The sequence below is a fragment of the Felis catus genome, chromosome C1, assembly GCF_018350175.1.
Source record: "Felis catus isolate Fca126 chromosome C1, F.catus_Fca126_mat1.0, whole genome shotgun sequence".
Lineage (NCBI taxonomy): Eukaryota > Metazoa > Chordata > Mammalia > Carnivora > Felidae > Felis > Felis catus.
In genome coordinates, this window is record NC_058375.1 from 102,868,677 (window position 1) to 102,889,714 (window position 21,038).

The 21,038-nt window shown below is 40.9% G+C and overlaps 1 protein-coding gene across 25 annotated transcripts in view; it reads left to right on the forward strand.

Moving 5' to 3' along the window:
* LOC101093537 (phosphodiesterase 4D interacting protein) overlaps window positions 1-21,038 on the forward strand; it is a 220,093-nt gene that overhangs the window by 160,228 nt on the left and 38,827 nt on the right. For 24 of the 25 annotated variants that reach the window (XM_023259046.2, XM_023259051.2, XM_023259048.2 and 21 more), the window contains 6 exons: window positions 1,229-1,320; window positions 4,416-4,532; window positions 4,862-4,999; window positions 6,041-6,153; window positions 7,938-8,065; window positions 18,510-18,598. In XM_023259046.2, the coding sequence (XP_023114814.2) occupies window positions 1,229-1,320; window positions 4,416-4,532; window positions 4,862-4,999; window positions 6,041-6,153; window positions 7,938-8,065; window positions 18,510-18,598 (677 nt within the window). Of the gene's footprint in view, window positions 1-1,228; window positions 1,321-4,415; window positions 4,533-4,861; window positions 5,000-6,040; window positions 6,154-7,937; window positions 8,066-18,509; window positions 18,599-18,884; window positions 20,534-21,038 lie in introns of those variants that run through there. The other variant, XM_045033371.1, reaches the window with a different exon arrangement.

Genomic DNA, 21,038 nt, shown 5'->3' on the forward strand with positions numbered 1-21,038 from the left:
CCATCAGCTTTTTAGCACTTTTACATTTTCTGGCACAATAAGATGTTCTGGGATCAACTTTTACTTTCCCTGCCTCAGCCCTGGAATTACCCATTACTTCAAGGGGCTCTGGTTCCTTTAAGTGGATAACGGCATTTAGATACTAATTTCTGGGCATAAGATAGGTTCACAGCTTCTAGGCCCTTTTACATGAACAGAACTAAAGGGGTGTGTGTGTATGTGTGTTTGATACTGATTTCTCTAATTCTAATTGAACAACACAAGTTCTTTCTTTGGCTTATTTTGTATTTGTATCTGCTTTCTTTTCTGTTTTTTCTTTTTCTTTTTTTTGACATTGAGAAACCTGCTTACCTATAACGTCAATTTATTTATACATTTGCACAATACACAAAAATGGCTTCAGGGTTGCTACACGAATACACGTATCAGCAGAAAGAATCATTAAATAATGTTTAAGGTTTCTTCTTATTTTTTGAATCCTTAGACTATTTCCCACTGAAGGTATATAGTTAGAATAGTGAATTCAAAAAATTATTTGGGTTAACTTTTTTATTTCCTAGGTGCTTATTTTATCTATTTGCTATACAGGTTTGTTTATGTTAATATTCAGTTTTAGGCTTTTTCCTGCCCATGATTACTGAACTAACTTTACACGTTAAAAATAAAACATTAGCATGGTTCAAAACTCAAATATATAGAAAAGTATGCTCAGAAGCCCCAACTACTTCCCTAACATTTCTCTCCTGTTTTCACCCCTCCCTTGAAGGCAACTGATTTCATTTCTGGATTATCCTTCCCTAGGTTTCTTTTTGCAAAGTAAGAGAGCAGTCCTGTGTCTCTGTGTGATGTGTATGTGTGTGTTCCTGTTGCCCCCCTTTCCTAATGTAAAACATACTACACTAGGTGTATCCCTTTGTACCTGCCCTGTTTTACTTAACAGTATAGCTTAGAAGTTATTCCATATCCGTTCATAAAGATTTTCCTCATTCTTTCTTACGGTTGATTATAGTACTTCATTGCATGGACATACTGTGGTTTATTCAGTCTTCTGTAGACTGATTGCAGTATTTTGCCATTACAAATAATGCTGCAAAGAACAACCTATACGTATATTCGTCGTTATTGTTGTTGTTAGATTGTGTATTCAGAGTAAATTCCCCAGAAGCAAAGCAGCAGAGGTCGTGTTGGGTTGTAGTGATCGAAGCTAGTGCTGTGTGTTCATTTCCAGGAGACTTGGATGCAGTGTCCGGGCTGGAGAAAGAACTGAGTACTGCCAAGGAGGAGCTCGAGCTCATGGCTAAAAAAGAAAGAGAAAGTCGGGTGAGTTTTCTCAGTGAGCCTAATTTCTAAATTCCTGGTATTTTCTTTCAAGATAGTATATATTTCAAGATAGTTTATATTCAAGGCTACAGTTGTCCAAGTATAATACCTAGGTCCAAAAGCAAAGTAAGACTTATCTTTTTGGAGAAAACCAGAAATCGCTTTATATGCGTATTTTCTCAAAAGATGCTCTTATTTTTATACATGGAGACCATTAAACTTTTAAGTGCTGAAAAGAGCTTATAGCAGCTCTCTCTGCCTGTTGCTAACTGGAATAATTGTAAAGGACTTGTGAAAGAGTGAAATACTATATAATTCCTGCTTCGAATTGTGACGTTTGATCTGGAAAATTAGTTTTAAAAACCTGGAACTAAAGACTGTGGGGACTGATCAATAATGTTTATTGACTACTTGCTGTATGCAGTGCACTGTATGGGAATGTAAATTAGCACTAATGCTTATGACTCTGTAAACTGAGTGGTATTGACCCTATTTTATAGATGAAGAAGCTGAAACACTGATTTTTTTTTTTTTTTAAACATTGGAGGTGGGAAATAGTCCTGTAACTAAGACACCTGAAGCTAAGATTTAAATTGAGGTCTTTTGTGACTCAAAAGACTTGCTAAGAAGTCATGACTTGGAGCAGATAATTTTCCCATTCTCATGCCCTATTTCTGGTGAGAGTTTTCATGAATTTTCTCAGAAGAGGCCTCTCAGCCTTCCAGAAGAATCCCTTCTCTTTCTGCCTCCCTGTACAGCTGGTTGTATGTCCAGCCATGATGTAGAAGAAGTATTAGGACCACAGTATAGAGTTACCAGCTAACACTAATTCAGAGGGTCAGCAGTGTCATGGGCTCCTAACTTCAGTTTACCTGGCTAGTCTATATCAGGTGTAGTCCATCTCTTTGCCAGAGTTAATCTATAACATAAGACGTGTATTCGCATTTGTGGTCAAGTTCTCTTACTGTACTTCTTTGTTTCTTTTCTCATAACTATATTTCTCCTTATAAGCAGACTCCTGTTACATGACTCCAGTTTTGAGGATATGAAATTGTGTGGCATTTTAAAAATACCAGTTTTCAAAATCCCCTAGTCCCCCTCTTTTTTTTTCTTTTTTGGGGGGCAGAGGTTCTACTGTAGCCATTATCTGATTATTCGTGTCAGATATTTCAGTTCGGTTTCCACATGCTGTTCCTGTTTTTCCCGTATATACTCAATTCAGTGTAATATTACTTTTTGGTTCTGTCCTGTGTTGGGGGTCATAAATTTATGACTATGAATGGTTATTTTGAGTGAGTTATCTTTAGCTATATTGCTTACTTTTGTGTCTTTAATCAGTTCCCACTCCCCGGTTCAGTGCCATATATATTCATTATCACATTCCCTCTAATATTAGATAATGTACCAAAAGCCATGTCGATTTTCCCGAATTTTTAAACATTCCCCCTACTGTCTTGCTGTGGTGGCAGTAATTAACATTCACTGGTTGCCTGCTGTGCACTTTTAAATACATTTTCTCTATTTTCACATAGCCCTGAAAAGTAGGTGTTTTTTTTTCCGTTTTTACAGTTGAGGAAATTGAAGCTCAGTTTAAATGCCTTGTAGGAAGATTATGCCAAGATTTAAAGCCCATGTCTGCCTCACTGCAGACCTTTATCATGCCGCAGTAATGTAGCTTCCTCATGTTTGAATTTCTCTTATGTGGAGCAAATACCCACCTGTAATGATAGAGGCCTCTGAAGAGGGCCTTCCTTTTTTCATACCCAGGATCTGAACAAACTGAGAAATAAAGTTGTGGCAGATAGTTATTTTACCAACTGCGTTACAGATAAAGGCTTAGGTGGAGAACTTAATGCAAGAACCAAGAGGCCTGCTAGCCAATCCCCAGAATTGGGTAGACTTCTCTATCTACCTAGTCACAGACAACCGTGGGCCTGCCCTTGGAGAAGCAGTGGCAAAAACAGGCTTCCTGCAGACAGGTGCCTCCTCGAAAGAAGAAAGATGGAGCTAAGTCAAGCATACCTCATTTATTCTTCCCCAATATACCGTTAAGACAAGTCCCTTACCTGCCTGGGGCTGAGTAAAGGAGTGGAGAAAGGTCAGGAGTTATATTAACTGAGGTCCTTCGACATGCGAGGAAATGGGAGAAGCATTTCTTCCTAACATGCCGCAGTAGCCCAGAACACCAGATAACTTTGTGTAGTTGCAAATCATCAGGAGCCCACATGGTGAACTGTCAGTGTTGATGGAGGTAGAAGTAACATTTTTATTGCAGGTAACTCACATTTTATATATTAAAGAGGTGCTGCTTCCTTTAGGAAGCTTGGCTGTGCCTTACACTCTCTGTGTGTCATCTGTCTTCCTTGTCACACCTATTTTCTTTTTCTTTAAGACTTTCTTTTTAAGTAATCTCCACACCCAATGTGGGACTTAAACTTACAACCCCGAGATCTAGAGTCACGTGCTCTACTGGCTGAGCCAGCCAGGTGCCCCCTACACCTGTGTTCTTCACATATCTCAAAATAGTTCCTTAAAATGTTTACTTACAAATAACTTGCCATTACCACGAAGAACATGTGGATGCGTAGACTCTGCAGGAAAGGCATGACAGCCTCATGTGCGGAGTCTGCTTCCTTGAGTTCGCATTCTGGATCTGCCATTTCCTGGCTCCAGGACTTGGAACGGGTTCCTTAATTTCTTTCAGCCTCAGTCACCTCATATGTAAATTGGGGAACAGAAGAGAAGTTTATTCTGTAGGGTTGTTGGGAGGATTCACTCACCTGCTAACGGTGACCTATTTTTTTAAGCAACATAATAAACTCATTAGTTAAACAAATTTGATGTTTTATAGTGCTGACTAAAGCGGAGGACGTCATTAAAACTACCATTACAGCTTCCCATAAAACACGCCTTCGTACCACACTCTGTGGTTTATTGATCTGATCCAGTAGAGGACTATTCATCTTCTAGTTTTTACGTGCATTACTGACTGATGGTGATATAATGTGGGAAAACCTTGGCCTTGGTGTTAAAATATAGATGTGATAGATGCCGTCTCCTCTACCCACTAACTTCAGGATTTCTCCTCTCCGCAGATGGAACTTTCTGCACTACAGTCCGTGGTGGCTGTGCAACAGGAAGAGCTGCAGGTGCAGGCGGCCGATCTGGAGTCCCTGACCAGGAACATACAGATAAAAGAAGACCTCATAAAGGTCTTTCAAAGCTTTTTAAAGACCGTTGGAAATGACTACAGCTCAGAATCCTGTAGGGCACCTTCAGACATTTGAATACTTTGAGTCCCCCGGCCAAGTGCTTGCTTCCTTGATGCACTGTTAGTCTGAGCCTCTTAAATATCACCATATTCTCTTTGACTTCTTTAGAGTCTCTGAGATTTCATAACGAATGTTTGTTACTTTTGTATGACTTATCAGTATTCCACTTGACAGCGTAGACTATCTCAGGGACCTTTGCTCCTTTGCTCCTCCGCTTAATAGCATTTTTATTACTAGTTTTTTTTGTTTGTTTGTTTTTTTACTTTTAGGACCTGCAAATGCAACTGGTTGATCCTGAAGACATACCAGCTATGGAACGCCTGACCCAAGAAGTCTTACTACTTCGGGAAAAAGTTGCTTCAGTAGAATCACAGGGTCAGGAAGCTTCAGGAAATCGAAGACAACAAGTAAGTTATTGAAAAATAAACCTTATTTTTAGTGTGAAATAGACAACGGAAAAGCTGTCATTCTCCATTACTTATGAAGGGGTGTTGATGGAATTTCGTACAGAATCTGTGCTCTAAAGTTTCCTGCCTTGGTCAGTAGCAGCAACAGAGGCCCCTAACATCTGTAGTTCCTTGGTAGCTACCACCCCATATCTGACCTTTCTTCAGTGCCAGACTTTTTAAAAAAGACCTACTTATCTATACTCCCTGTCTGCGTTATCATCTCTCTCACTAACTACTCCTTTCACTCCAGTCCTAGCTTTTAACTGGAGCAGTTCACCTACACAGACCTCTGTTGCTGCACACTGTCATGGTTCACCTTCTTTACAGCACTTATTATGGCTCACCGTGACACAGGTCTGTGACTGATGGTGTCTCCTCCACCCACTAGATAGTAGGCTTATCCCTAGAACAGAGCCTGGCAATAGAAGGTGCTCGATAAATATTTATTGAATGAATGAAATACCAGTAAGTCCTACTGTGTGTCTCCTTCTGACCCTTCCTCTCTTTTCCTTCCACTCTCTTCTCTTAGACTCTTTCCCATGCTTCTGACTTCTGTCTCCTCTTTCTTCTTTTATCTCCCATGTTTGAAATCTACCCTGTAGAGTTTTGGTTATTCGTTTTTTTTAATGTTTATTATTTATTTTTGAGAGAGAGAGAGACAGAGTGCAAGCAGGGGAGGGTCAGAGAGAGAGGGAGACACAGAACCTGAAGCAGGCTCCAGCCTCTGAGCTGTTAGCACGGAGCCCGATGAGGGGCTTGAACTCACAAAGCACAAGACCATGACCGGAGCCAAAGCAGGACTCTTAACTGACTGAGCCACCCAGGCGCCCCTGCGTGATTTGATTTGAAAACTGTAAAATATAACAGAAAGCTTAAGTAGTTAGATAGTGAGTTTTATTGGTCATAGTACATGCTAGTACATTGTTTTGGTTGCTTTCTCGGGATCCAATGTGGCTTTGTGTCTCCTGTCTCCATTTGCGTATTGCTTCTTTTCCTCAGTTGCTGCTGATGCTTGAAGGGCTGGTGGATGAACGGAGTCGGCTCAATGAGGCTTTGCAAGCAGAGAGACAGCTCTATAGCAGTCTGGTGAAGTTCCATGCCCATCCAGAGAGGTAAGAGAGTGACGGCAATATATATCCTTCTATTCATCTTTAGGCACAGATGCTTATGATCTCGAAGCAGGAAGAAAAAAGAGCAAAGACACTGGCACTACTGAACTTGTCATTTGTTGTGTGGATGGCTCTGAGCCTAGTGTTTAAGTCTCAAGTCAGAAATAGTCCCTATTTCATATAGCTACACAGTGATCAAATGAGAAGACTTGTCAGATGTCTCAAATAATGCCTTGCATATAGTAAACATTCAATGTATTTTCCTTTCCTTCCTCTGTTCCATGTCCTGGTAAGGGCTGTTCTATTCCAAGAGTAAGAGTATAAAGGGTATTGATACTCACTGAGTATCATGAAAGAAAATATATTTACCGTGATGGCCGATATCAACCCAGGATCACTGCTAGCCATCACGATGAATATGTTTGCTTGTACCTCTTGATTTTTGGTCATGTATATTATAGCATTCTGGTTCATTTTCTATTATTCCCTTAATTTTTTTTCTCATTTGCCTTTGGTCCTCACCCCTTTTCTCTTTCCTAATTTTCTTTTAGTATTCAGTTTCTTCTAGTTTGGTATTCAGTTTAAGCATTTTTTTCTTTCTCCTTGAAGAAAATGAAAGCAGAAGAGAGGTATGATAGGACAACTTGATTGTATTAATTTCAAAAAAAATTTTTTTAACGTTTATTTTTGAGAGAGCAAGCGAGCATGAGCAGGGGAGGGGCAGAGAGAGAGGGAGACACAGAATCTGAAGTAGGCTCCTGGCTCTGAGTGGTCAGCAGAAAGCCCGACAGGGGGCTCAAACTCATGAACCACGAGATCATGACCTGAGCCTCAGTTGGACACTTAACCGACTGAACCACCCTGGCACCCCTTGACTGTATTACTTTTTAAAGAATCTCTGGATCTTTAGTCTTTGAACTGGATTCCTTCTTAATGCTCTGTCAAGTTTGGTTAACAAATGAGAGAATACCTGTCTTTATTTTATTTTATTTTTTTAATGTTTATTTATTTTTGAGAGAGAGAGAGACTGAGCACGAGCAGAGTAGGGGCAGAGAGGGAGACACCGAAACCAAAGCAGGCTCCAGGCTCTGAGCTGTCAGCACAGAACCCAGCACGGTGCTCAAACTCACGAGCTGTGAGATCATGACCTGAGCTGATCGAGCCACCCAGGTGCCCCAAGAGAACACCTATCTTTAATAGCAGTCCTGTTTGGCTCAGTATTGCTTCAGTTTGCATGTAGTTTTTCCTGGTTTTGTTTTTTCAGAAACGAATACTCTTAGTCAAAAAGTGAAATTTCTTGGGGTGCCTGGGTCCCAGCTCAGTCGGTCAAGTGTCCGACTTCAGCTCAGGTCATGATCTTGTGGTTCATGAGTTTGAGCCCCACGTCGGGCTCTGTGCTGACAGCTCAGAGCCTAAAGCCTGATTTGGATTCTGTGTCTCCCTCTGTCTGTCCCTCCTCTGCTTGTACTCTGTCTCTCTCAAAGATAAATAAACATTTAAAAAAAATTTTTTTAAAAAAAGCAAAATTTCTCTTATGTTGGCTATAGAGGTGTGAGACAAGTCTTAGGAGCTATAGTTTTATGTGACATTGGCCCAGAATCTAGCAGGGAGCAGGCCTTGCTAATCTGTCAGCAATGAACAGTAACAGTACCAAAACAAAGACTGTGTTCGTTGATTGTGTCCTGGAGAGCGTCCTTTAGAAAGTCTCATGACTCTTTGGAAGTATATGTAGACTCATTACAGTCGACAGCTAATCCATTTTCCTTCCATGTGGCGTGTTTACTCAGCTCTGAGAGAGACCGAACTCTGCAGGTGGAACTAGAAGGGGTCCAGGTGATACGTGGTCGGCTAGAAGAAGTTCTTGGAAGAAGCCTGGAGCGCTTAAGCAGGCTGGAGACCCTGGCCGCCATTGGAGGTGGGGAACTGGAAAGTGTGCGAGTTCGTCACAAGCATGCCTTCTGAGCACTGGCGGGTCAGACTGCAGCCCAGGATGGAAAACCTTGTTTGCACTAACCCGAGAGCCTTGTCTGGCTTTGGCAGAATTAAATGGTGACTTGGTAATGGTAGAACTGCTGCAAGTAGCATCAGCTACAGAGTGAAACTCACTTTGGTCTCCCTGCGCGGCGCTGTGCAGATCTCTCTCTGTGTTGAATGGTGGAGGTTACAAAATGAATGTGCACCTTTTAAATCATTCCATTTCAGTTTTCCCACCCGTATTCACTCTTTTCCCCGGCCCCCCTCATCCCCTCTTCTCTTTCCGTGGGCCAATAAAGTTTATTCCTCCCCCGCCCTCACCGCCCATTTCATATGTACCATATCCTGTCATAAATGCATGCATGTGTATTATTTTTGCCATTCAGTCAACTCCTGCTCTTTGAGAGAGAGGATTTTTTTAATCAAATAAAAGTTTCAAGATGAAAGAGAAAAGAGAGAGATTAAATGTCCATAAGAATGACTTTGCAAAAGTGGTATAACCCTTCTCAGAAGGTAATCAAAGCCAAGTCTTGCCATAGCCCACTGCAAGTAGTAGAAGGGTCAAGGGTCAAGCTGAAGAGCAGAGGCAAAGACCATTCAAGTGTTTACGGTAAACCTTTTCCTCTGATACTGTTTCAGAGTTGATATTGAATCAAATGGATAATGAAATTAGATTAGATGTGGATGAAATTCCATCACTATTTTTTCTTTAAACCAAGAGTATACTATTTAGTCAGAACATTAATAAGAACGCTTCCCATGTCTTTCAGAGTCACAATTCTTTATGTAAAAAAGATAGTTTCAAATGTAATGTCCCCCTCTAAATTCAGCATCTCACTAAATAGCCTATTGCAGCCATTTGGTAGTGGCATTAGATGGAGTCCTGTGCTTTTCATGTTTTAGTGCTTATACATTACTCCATATTAAAATAATAAGCTTTGGAGTGTTTGAATAGTTTAGAAAAAGAAAATCACAGATCAGGTTTTGGTCATTGTCTCAGTGCTTTCTTATGGTAGCAGGAGATGCATAAGGAAAGGGGCACTGTAGATTGTATTTCTACTATCTTAAATATCAAGAGTGTAAAAAGTAACCAGGATTTTTTGGAGCTTTGTGGGTTCAACACCCTGAGGTTTCGTATTTCTGCTGGTTGGAGGTTTCCTAGATTAGAAGCTGAGATTTTAGTTTTTAAACACAGAATTTGGTGAACAGGCACTGGAGGCTTTCCAGCATCATAAATGTGACTGCATACTCTTTCTCACCTAGGGGGCACCCAATGGTTTTTCTGTTTTCCCTCCATTTTTTACATGACACTTGTATTTCTTTCACATCCGTGGGTTGACACGAGTTGCCTTACATTCTAAATTCTGTCCAAGTCTCTGTAACCTTAGCCATGTCTGTAACAACAGTCAAACCAAAATGGACAGGGAAGAAAATGTTCTCCAGGAGAAGCACCCTGAGATGTTCTGATTAAGTATTTTGCAAAAGATTGATGGCCTTAAGCCTTTCTCTTCATGGAAATGCTTTTAAGTTTTAATGGCCTTTGGGGTGAGGGGTCATTTAAGGAAGGAGATAGGAAGTGTCAGAGGAACCATCCACTTTCTTAGTCTTCTAATCTTTAGGGACCATCTCCTGCACATAGCTTTTTGTAATGTTCTAGAAGTAAAGAGGGGGTATTTGAACTTACAGAAACTTAAACCCACCAAAGACTAGTCTGTCATATGATTATAACGCATTTAGGAAGTGTTTTGTTTTTTTTGTTTTTTTTCCTTAATTTTGCTAACAGACCAAGGAAGCTTTCAAGTGTCCTGTTTAGATTCAAACATGGGTGGTTTTTTGGGTTCTAATGACTCAGTGATTACAGTAATTTCTGATAATTTCTACCCCTGCTTCTATCCCCCTCCAAGAGTAGAAATTTCGCTTGGTATCCTGAACTGTTACTAAGTGTTAGAAATATTAAAGTAGCTGGATGAATAATGAGAAACCCAACTTCCTATTGAAAGATGATCATAATAGATAAGCAGGGGAGGAAAGTAAGTGAATTCTGGTCCTGATTTGGGTCCCAAAGAGACAGATTAGTGCTATAGTTACTTTAATGTTGATCCTTGGGGAACGTTTTAGAAAATTAAGTGATTTTGTGAGAAAGGGTAAATTAAGAGGTTGATTTTGCTACCATAGATGTGGCTAAAATCTGCTACTAATGTCCTGGAATGAGGCTTGCAAACAGTGCTACCTGGAGAGGGCTTGCTAGTCTAACAGTTTGTGGGATAATTTGGCATCTTATTAGAGAACTCGACTCTGATGAATTTTATTCTATAACCCATAGACAGATGATGCTGTGATAGGCCACATCATTCACATAATTCTATTAAGCATGATATAAAATGATTCTATTCTCTCTTCAGGAGTACAGACCCTTTATCTTACTGGATTATTTTACCTTTGTCAGGCATTTTCAACATCACAATAATTTAATTTTTTTTTTTTTTTTTGAGCGTGCACGAACAGGGGAGAGAGGGAGGGGTGGGGGGAGAATCTTAAGCAGGCTGCATGCTCAGCATGGAGCCCAGCGCTGGGCTCAATCTCACGGATCTCATCAGATCATGACCTGAGCCGAAATCAAGAGTCAGAGGCTGAGCCCCACAAGAACCTTGTGCTTGAATTTAAAAAAAAAAAAAAGAAAAAATCTTGAGAGAAAATGAATGAATTACATCCAGGCCATGATTAATTGGAAGCATACAACTTAAATTGAGTAAAATCCATATGGATAGATTTGTTTTTTCTTACATTTTGTTTTTGAATAATAGCAAATATGCAAAGTAATGATGGTAAGAGGTCAGGGTAGATGAAGTCTATAATTTTAGAGCTGTAGAGTTGTAAAGGACCTCCAGGATTTATTTAATGAGTGAAATGGGAGTCCTTTTGATAGATACTTCCCTTAAATTCTTTTCTGTTGCAGGTTTATATTGTTGAAGTCTGATGATTATTAGCGCCTCGTATAAGTCAGCGTTTTTCTGGTGTTTCCTTCTTAGCTGTTTAGCCACGTTATTTTTCTGAAAAGGCACGACTGGGCTATTTTAATATTGTCAGCCTTTGCCTTGATAGATGCACGCTTCTCCCTAATCTTACCTACCCCTCTCCCACATGCCCTTCTCTTCGCTCACTGTGGACAGCACAGTATTTTTGGTACTTCTACTTCCTTATTCATATTTTTAAAAGATTTGTCCATGTCCTTATGAACAGTAAGAGATCTATAAAGATCCAGAAAATCATGACCTGTACAGGATATTAGATTCTCACCACAAAAGCTTTCCTAGAAGGTTCTTGAGTATATCCTGCTTGTACAGTTTATACCTAAGTGACCTCTGGGCTAGGTGTACATAAAAGACCTTTCACTTTTATGCTAATTTATGCTGATTTGGTATCTGGTCCTGGGGAGTTTGGCTTTAGATTTGAAACAGTTTAAGAAAATTGGGTGCTCTGTCTTCCAGTTGAATCTGGGGTCCTCTGATTAGGGAAAGGAGAAGCAGCTCAGACTACACCAAAAATTGCTCCTTCCACTGAGGAATAGAAGTTGACCTACCTACAGTCACTTCCCTTTAGACTATAAACCGTAGAGGGAAAAAAACTTCAATAGTTCTGCTTTCCTTGAGCGAGTATTAGAAAACTCTAGTTCCTGTTTGGTAGGATAAAGTTACTGTTTTTTCTGCTTTCATGATCTTTTTATATGAAAAATTCCTAGAATCTTCACACTGGAGGTCCCTGAAAAACTCAAGTTGCCTCTTCAACTAGGGCCTCAGCAGTAATTCTCCAGGTCTGCCACCAGTGACCTGCATGGAAATGTGACAAACTGCCTAGGAAGCTAGAATGAAATATTAGCGACCCATGCCCTTAAAGTCCATCATCCATCTTGGCTCGTAGAAATGGTACCAGAGGTGGAATAAGTGCAATTAGCTTTCTTTTTCAGATACTAACATCCTGTGAAATACAAACATCTCGAGTATTGTCTCTCTTTTCTCTTCAAGTTAAAACTTAGCTTTTCTTCTCCCTTTAGTAGTAAAGAACCATTTTGACTATAGAAAGAGGAGCTAGGAATATGGAGCTTGTGTGGGGTAACCTGGTAATAAGAAATCAGAGGAATGAGTCCATGGGAAAATACATCAGGGTGATTTCTGTAGGATAATAGTTTCTGAGTCTTAAAACATTTTGGAATATGGATTTAAGATACCCTCTCACTAGACATTTAGAGTAATAACTTTGTTAAGTAATTTTATTATAATTAGAAGACATGTTGCTTTTAAGTAGTCTGAGTGTTGACAAAAGGTAAGTCCTCAACTTCTTTCTATATAATCACATGAGCCAGGACGAGTTTCCCAAATAAAAATTTTGCTTGTAATTTGCTTCCAGTGGAAGTTGGGTAGTGGTAGGGAATCACAACACGTAGAGTGGACAATGGGAATTTTACCAGGTTCCAAAAAAGAATGATTAAACTTATAAAGTGATGTACTAATTCTTTTGGCATTACTTTCCCTTTAACATGTTGTTTAAAGTCAGATTCCATAAATAAAAATTTTTATTTATCGTACTGTTTTCCTTTTGCTAAAGCTAGAAGGAATATAGAAAGTTCAGTAAGAAAATGTTTGCTAGGAAATAATATGAAGAATAGGGGTGTTAAGTAGATGAACTAAATTGGCTTCCTTGTTCCCTTTAAAAACTCAGAATTGTCTAGCACATGCATGTAGCTAGCTTTGCCTTTAGTGTAACATTAATATGTAGTGCTTACCTTTTGCAGTTAACAAAATCATTGCTCTAAAATACCAACCTCTCAATCTGTAAACTTTAAGAGCCGTGTGTGTGTACAAATATGTTTTATACATCATGAATTTCTATCTGTTTCCATGAAGTATTCAGTTTGATAATAAAAACAGCTTTACTTTGATCACACAAAATTTTGATCCTAGGGCTGTTGAGAAAAACTGAAGTGATCTCATAACAGTTTAAATGAAGAAGGAAGTGGCATGTTAAACAATCCAATAACTTGGCAGTAGATTATTCACAGGACTATTTTTTCACCAAAACAAGCTGTACATTTTCCTCTGGAAGTTCATTTATTCATGGCACTGTGCTGTGTTCAACTGTGTTAACATTTGTGCTGAAATGGAGAGTGTACATTTTAAATACGTAAGTGTTAGAATTTAGCTACTTTAGTTGAGACACAGAAAATTGTTACCGATCCAATAAAAGTATCAAAGGCCAAACAGTCACTATTTGGTTTCATTCTTGAGAAGATTTATGAGAAGTAGAGAAAGCTCATGTCTTTTTTTGTTTGTTTCCTTATAGGACAATCAGTCCCTTGATCATTGTTATACTAAAATTCCAAGCCAAAGTTAAGGCTCTGGGATCAGTGAATGCTTTTGTATTTATTTAAAGGAAGGAAGAGGAAGAAACCTGGATTATTCTCTCTCAAGGAAGTGAGACTAAAGAAACAGCATTACGCTTCCCCCAGAAATGTGAAGTGAACTACTTTACCTTAAAAACTCTTTCTTGTCTCCTTGCTGAAGGAGAGCAGTAGCAAGCAGGATGGAGATTTGAGGAACCAGTTGTCGTGATGGGTGGTGCTATTCCCACAAATGTTCCGGGAAAGGCCCGCTTCTTGTGTTCTTTGAGGGGGCAAAAGAGAGGCCATGAGCAGGCGGAATTCCTTCATGGTACAGAATTTTAAGTCACCGGAAAATGCTTTCTGAATAAATTACAAGCTGGAAAGCTGCTTGAGAGATGTTGCAGATTAACGACCAAGTTGTGTCTTAAAGGGACTTGACCGCAGATGGCAGTTTTCTTTTCTAGCTACTTCTGTTCCAAGATCAGATCCGGAATCTGTCTAGTCCAAGCATTTTCTCAGCAGAAGCTTATGGAGGACTATGTGAAATCTTACAATTTTTTTATGGTTCAGAATGGAATGGATGCAGGTGAAATGGCAGTTTGACAGGAGACCTTTTTTGTCACACAGCATCGTAATATTTAAGTCAGGGATATTTTAGCTGGTTCATGATGTGAACATGCGAGAGTTCTCGCGGTGAGCACAGGGCAGAGTGCCTAAGAGTGCAAGTGTGGTGGCCCAGAGGATCTGGTCCGAGGGCCTGGCACTGAGGGCAACACCACCCCAGGGCTTAGCACCACACGCCTGCTTCTTCTGTACGGTTCTTGCTCTTTCCGTCCCCTTCCAAAATCAGATGTGACTCCTGCTATGTTCTGAGTAACTATATGGGAAATATTACCCCTTTTCTGTTGGTTGAATATAAATGGCTAAAAGGGGAAACAATAATGACTGTAGAGTAGAATTTGGGGACAACCCAGTTTAGGCTCCTTTACTGAAGAATGAAAATAACACTATATGACCTTTCCCCTCAGGCTTATTCATACATGATGGCGTTGTAAGGCAGTTATAATGTAATAACGATGAGTCCTATTTATAAAAGACCTATTCAAAAGAATGCATCCTACCTTGCTGCAAGTTCTGTTCTTGCGACTCTCCTATGATGCAGAGAGACCAAAAAGTATTATTTCAAACCTCCTGTTACGGGAAGCAGATAGAAGTAAGGAAGTGCAGAATAGACTCCATCAAGATCTTCCAGTTAATAACATTAGGTATAAAATTTCTCTCTGCTGATTACATTTATGTTCTGGGGCCACCTTTTTTCAGCCCATGGATCCATGTCAGTTTACCAACAATGATACTAATATTGATTCAACGCCATATTTATTGGGTACACACTGTATGCCAAGCACTGTTCTAAGCACTTCAAAAGCAGCAAATCCTTTGAAGTTCACTACAACTGTATGGAGTGGATATCACCATTAACCCTAAGGAAGAGGTGAAACAGTTACAGAAAGTTGTGACTTGCCTAAAGTCACATAACTAAGGACAGAAGCAGAAATCTAATCTAGATCATCAGGCTCCAGAGTCCATATTCTTATTAATTATGCCATCCTCAACTTACAAAGTTCCACAAAAATTTCAATTATTGTTTCAGTGATTAAAAGAATACGTATGCATAACAATTAAATTTTCACTTAAGGATTTAAAGTATTTTAGAGGCTTTTATTTCTGTGTACTGTATCAAGCCAGATAGCTGGGAGAAAATACTTTTCTAAACCTAACGGGGAGTTTTAGGTACCACGTCCATTATATATGTGAAATATAGAGAGAAATTTGCAGTTTCTCAAATTTCAGAGCCACCATCAAAGCCTCCAATAAAAAAATGTTTAATAAAATTTCTAGTCTAACATATAAAACTTAATCTGGAGATAAAACCTGGAGAAGAAAATTAAATTTGAAGTGACAGACTCTTAGTTTTCAGGGTATGTAAAATAATTAGCAGTATGCTCGTGAATATAAGGTATACTGCCTTTAAGTTAGAAATTTAGAGCATTCCAAGTTAGTTTGGAAGATAGTATTTTGTTGCATTGTAAAAGCTTAGGAAAGTGTGTTCCCTCACAAAAGAGAAGTTCTTTTATCATCATTGATCGAAAAACAAAAACAGAAAGAAAGGTGTTTAGGGTAAGCTTACAGGGCTCTACGTAGGATAACTTATTCCAATATTTTCTATAAATTTTTTTCACCTTTATTCCAGCCCCCCCACCCAAAGCTTTCAGCATTCTAACTCAAATTGGTGAAAGGCTGAGCAACCATTGAAGTTCCCCCAACGGAGCTAGAGCAGGCTGAGCTAGCTAAGAATAAGAAAAGGAAAACACCTATGTAATGGAATGTTGGGATGAAATGGGCATTCTTACTTTGTCTCCATCTAACTCCTGATGAAGTCAAAACTGTGGTATTCTGTCCCTGAATGAATTAAAGAGAAGATTACCTAAAAATGCAGATGTGGCATCAGAAAGGCTGACAAAGGTAAGTGGAGGGAAGAAAGTGTGAGATAAAAGCCTTTAAGACCAGGGACAGTCACTTTTTCTAGTCCTCCCTTACCTTACTCCTGGAACCTAGCACAGGAATCCCCTGGGGATGTGAGGCAGCATGGCCATCCAAGCCACCAAGAACAATATGGAAAGGAGGACCTGAACTCCTATAGCTGAGCTTTCTTCAACCACAGGATCATTCTCTGGCCCAAAGCTCAATGTGAAAACAATGTGAAAACTATATTTTCTTAATCTGTCGTTGAGTGGGACATCCCTTCTCTTTGCAGGGAAAAAAAATAAAAGATGCTGATCTCTACTGTGGTACAGGGAATATTTTCCAAAATAAGCATGATAGGATTGGGATGTCCTCAAGTGAATCAGCATCCCGGATTCAGTGAGTCGCCAAAGCGTAGGGGGCATGTTCTTCCACAACCAGTATTGTGGATGACACGGTTCTGGGGCTGGTTTGAAAGATGGAGTATTGGAAATGCCTATTGTACACTGTCTGGCAGGGAATCTCCAAAAGTGCTGAGTGGTGGATATACCTCTTTGTAGGTCAGACTTTATGGTACAGGGTACAGGAACTCGGTCCAAAGTTAACGCAACATTCATGGAATGAGTCATAAGATTAAGTTGTTAGGGCAGCATGCTTACTACCTTTTAATACTTTAACGAGATTGGCCTGGGTCGTTGCAAGCACTCTGGCCTGAACTTGCAGATGACAAGAGATGGAATGTAGGTGTGAACTGCTCCTGTTCACCTTATCTGCAGCGAGGGTAATGAATGGTCACTGTTCATGCAGAGCCTTTCATCCATGGAGGTCTGAGCTCAGAAGCAGGTTCTTTGGTCTTGGAAGAAGAAACAAAGATCTAATCTGTCACCAGAAGGAATAGTGAGTTGCCTCTGTCTGAAAGTCCAAAGACATGACTTCTTGGCATAGCTCTTGTCAGGACTAGCTGTATAACCATGGACCCACCGTCTAATCTCTTTCAGGCCCAGGTTACTCAGTGGTCAGAAGAGGAGTTTTAATAGGTTGGTTGCGGAGGTGAGAACTAGGTCTCAAGCTTCTCTAACTTGGGTAGGTTCTGTAAGACCTGTTCTACAGACCCAGGAAGTATCAGGGTAGATTTTCCTTGGTGTTAAAATGAATTAACCATCATAAATCCTCCATTTTTAGAAGAAATGAGTAATGTGGGCCACAGGTCTTAATCTAAAATTGGATGGACAGTCTCTTATTAGACAGATGTGGAGAGGAGGAAAGGCCCTAGCTCTGTTCTGTCCAACATGGCAGCCACTAGCCATGTATGGCTAGTTGAATTTTATTTTAAATTAAATTAAAAATTTAGTTCCTCAATCATGCTAGCCACATTGCAAGTGCTCAGTAGCCACATATGTCTGCTGTATTGGGCAGCACATGCATAGAGCTGCAGAAAGTTCTGTTGATCAACACTGTCTAAGACCTTTGCCCAGACCATGAATTTCAGCTACTTGTCCCTTACTGCAAGGCATAGATATTTGTGTTCTACGGTGACGGTGTTCATCTTTAAGGAATAAAAGAATGTATTATGGGGCGCCTGGGTGGCTCAGTCTGTTGATCATCCAACTCCTAATTTCTATTCAGGTCATGATCTCAACGTTTGTGAGATTGTGCTCCACTGACAGCATGGAGCCTGCTTGGGATTCTGTCTCTTCCTCTCTCTCTCTCTGCTCCTCCCCTGCTTGCACGCTCTCTCTCTCTCTCTGTCTAAATAAACTAAAAAAAAAAAAAAAAAAAGAACATATTAAAACCCACTTGGACAAAGACGTATAAGAAACCCTTCAGGCAAAAGATGTTGGCATTGAACAAGAGTTTGAGAGAGATAGGGAGGTTAAAGGAAGGAATTAGGAAGCACCCAAATCATTCTGTGCCTTGAGTCTTGACTGGACTTGAGCTTCTGTAGGACACAAAGCCCCTAGAGGGGTGTTCTTCAGAGAGATTGTCACCCCATGCACAACTGATCCCAGAGATGGGAAAGTATGAGAAAAGTCGGGCGCCCTTAATCCCGAGTAAATACAGACCCTCTGAGCACTCATTAGTGGGGGAAAAGATTAGTCATGTTGGGCCCATATCTCAGAAGAGAAAGTCATTACATTGCCAGACTGGCAGGACAGAGAATAATTCAGGCTTTCTGGAAATAGGTGAGAGGGATGATCACCCTATCTAACAGCCAGCTTCTCAGGTACAGGTCTGTGCAGTCAAAGCAGAGAAGGTTTTAAGACTTAAGTTGTATGTTAGTCCAATGCTATACTAATAGTGATAGCAAAAAAGGCTTTTCTACACATCTGGCACACTGGTCCTGCCTTCAGCCCTGCTGGCTAGGGGGTCACGCATACGGAGAAAGAAAGAAATCAGAGGCAGGTGCAAAAAAAGTGTAATTGTAGCTGCTATCTGAAAGCCACCTGTGAAAGGAGTCACCTTTTTCTTCTGGACTCATTTCCAGGTGCAGCTGCAGGGGACGATACTGAAGATGCTAGTACCGAGTTCACCGACAGCATCGAGGAGGAGGCTGCACACAACAGCCACCAGCAGGTAAGTCCAAGTCAGGTTCTGGGTTCCCAGGGTGGAAGGTTCATAGCCCTTTGGGGTCTGGTGGTCTCCTGCAGCTCCTGCGAACCTAAAGTAAGAAGCTATCTTTTACTAAACACCAGTTTCCAGTCTTCTGCCCCCCCAAGCTTCCCAGCCACCTTGCCAACCCCCGTCCTCACTCCACTTTTCTCTCCAATCTACTTTTATTTTTTATTTTTTACTCCTTCTATCTCTTGCTCCTGCTCCCTGCCCCCTCCTTCCCACCCTTGCCCCCATGTACCATCTATAGCTTTAGCGTCAGAAGAATCTTTACATACAACAAGGCCTTGGACAGTTCCCCTCTTGGGTTTTTGTATCTGAAACACCACAGAAGACAGGGAGTCATCGGAGGGCTGATCGGGGAGGTGCAGGCCTAAGACCTGCTTCAGGAGAGTGCTCTCTGAGAACCTCCGAGAGGATCAGAATGCTTCCAAAGTAGGGATCTGTCCTGGTGAAATCTTGTTGTGCAAAAGAGAAGTCTGTTGGGCGACCAACAGACCATGCAGGTTGTGACATGCCAGTGACCAGCAGGTGACACTTCAAGAGCAAGCCCCCATCAAACCTCAGAACTTGGTACCCAAGGCTGAAACACTGTTCCCACCAACCATCAGTGAAGGTGTAAACCAGCATGTTCTCAAGCTCAAGAGTTGAATGTCCTGGACCTCAGAGATTAAGTCACCAACAATGACCCCATGGCACTCACTGGCAGTCCTCTGTGTCTCCACCTTGCCCAGTGACATTTAGCAATCACGTCTCCTAGATGGACCATGCCTCTGAGTTGTTGAGGAGAAAGTGGAACATTGGTATCTGTCCTTCTGCAGAAGTAGCTGGGCTTTTCCAGTGATGGCTTCCTTGGAGCTATTAGGAAAACTTCAGGGGAAATGAGGCTTTCTGGGTTGGCCTCTATACCTCCTGTATGAGAAAAAGAGCCCACACGAGCATTCCTCACATCTCACGGAACTTGTCACAGTCTTCGGTTCTTGAGGACATGAGTAGTCCTCAAGTAGGTAGTTGTCTGAGATCCCCCACATCCTCAACACAGTTTCTTTACCTTCTACCAAGCTCCCCTTTTTGTTGCTTGAGCTGTACCTGACCCTCACGTCTCCCTCGAGATCCTGCATGAGTTCCTCTTCTCCTTTTGCTTGAACAGCTTCTTCTGAGTCCCCCTAACCAATGCTTGTGACCTGAATGATGTATACTACTGCCCCTCCAGACAGATTCCTCTGCTTCCCATGCCCTGATGTCCCTGAGGAGCTTTGGGGAGAAAAGGGGGATCTGCAAGATAAGCAGATGTCCACTCTAAGACAGCTCGATTGGGATGTCTGCCGGTCACTGGTGGTTATTGCTGCTGTGGACCCGATTAATTCCAGAATAAGTGAACAAGAGACACAGATGTGAAGAAAGCCAGATTCTGACTAACATGGTCTAACCTGTGTGTGGTAGCACAAGCCCCTTGCTCTCATTCTCAGCTGTGGGCAAACTGGTTTGTAGAGTTGTTCTTCCCGAACCTTCCTTCCTATAGCCTAGCACGCAGCAAATGACCAGACCACATTTTGAGGAAGTCAGTTCAACCCTGGAATAAACCTTTACATTGGAGCATGTATATTTCCCTTGCAATGTCTGCCCTATTACTTGGCAGCAATACTTAATAAATTATTAGTTAACAGACATTTAGATTAGGGCTTGACTCATGATAGACAAAGTTTTATACCTGCTGGATGAAGAATGTCTTGGGTAAGCATCATTTTCTTTCCATCATCTGTCCTTGAAAATCTGTCTCCAGTTTGGGGTAGGAGGAACCTTGGTGTATGAAATCATTGTAAATTCACTTCAACTTTTCTGGAGTTTTGAGGGTGTGCCTCTCCTGCTACCAAACAAATAAAGCTTCTTTTGTCATAACTGTTCTGTGTCAAGATTCTCAAAACTGTGTTTGCTGCTTTCCAGGGAAATGGTCCCTTATAATTAGTCTCTGAGTTCCTCCCTGCTGTGTCCTTGGAAGGTAGACTTTACTCAACACCAGGCTACCTACCTACCTCAGGCATACACATCTTCCCCTAACAAGCACATCCAACTTGGTGTTCCTTCCAAGGCAAGAGCTATCTTTTGGCCACAGCAAGTTGCTTCGTTCTTATTTTTAGACTCACTCACCCCAGGAAGTCTCAGGTCTATCTATATTGGTAATTTTCCCCAGGTATCTCCCACAAAATCCCATTCTCAAGCAAATGTAAGTCTATAAATACCTGGGAAGCACCTGTGAAATGAATCAAGCAGTGCCTTCCTTCATTTTAACTTTTGCAGTAGAAAAAAGCTAATCAAGAATCGAGATTCAAATGTGACGAAGGAGGAAAAAGTCAGTAGACTTAGTGTGAAGAATGTGAGGAACAATTATTTTGAATGCCCTCCA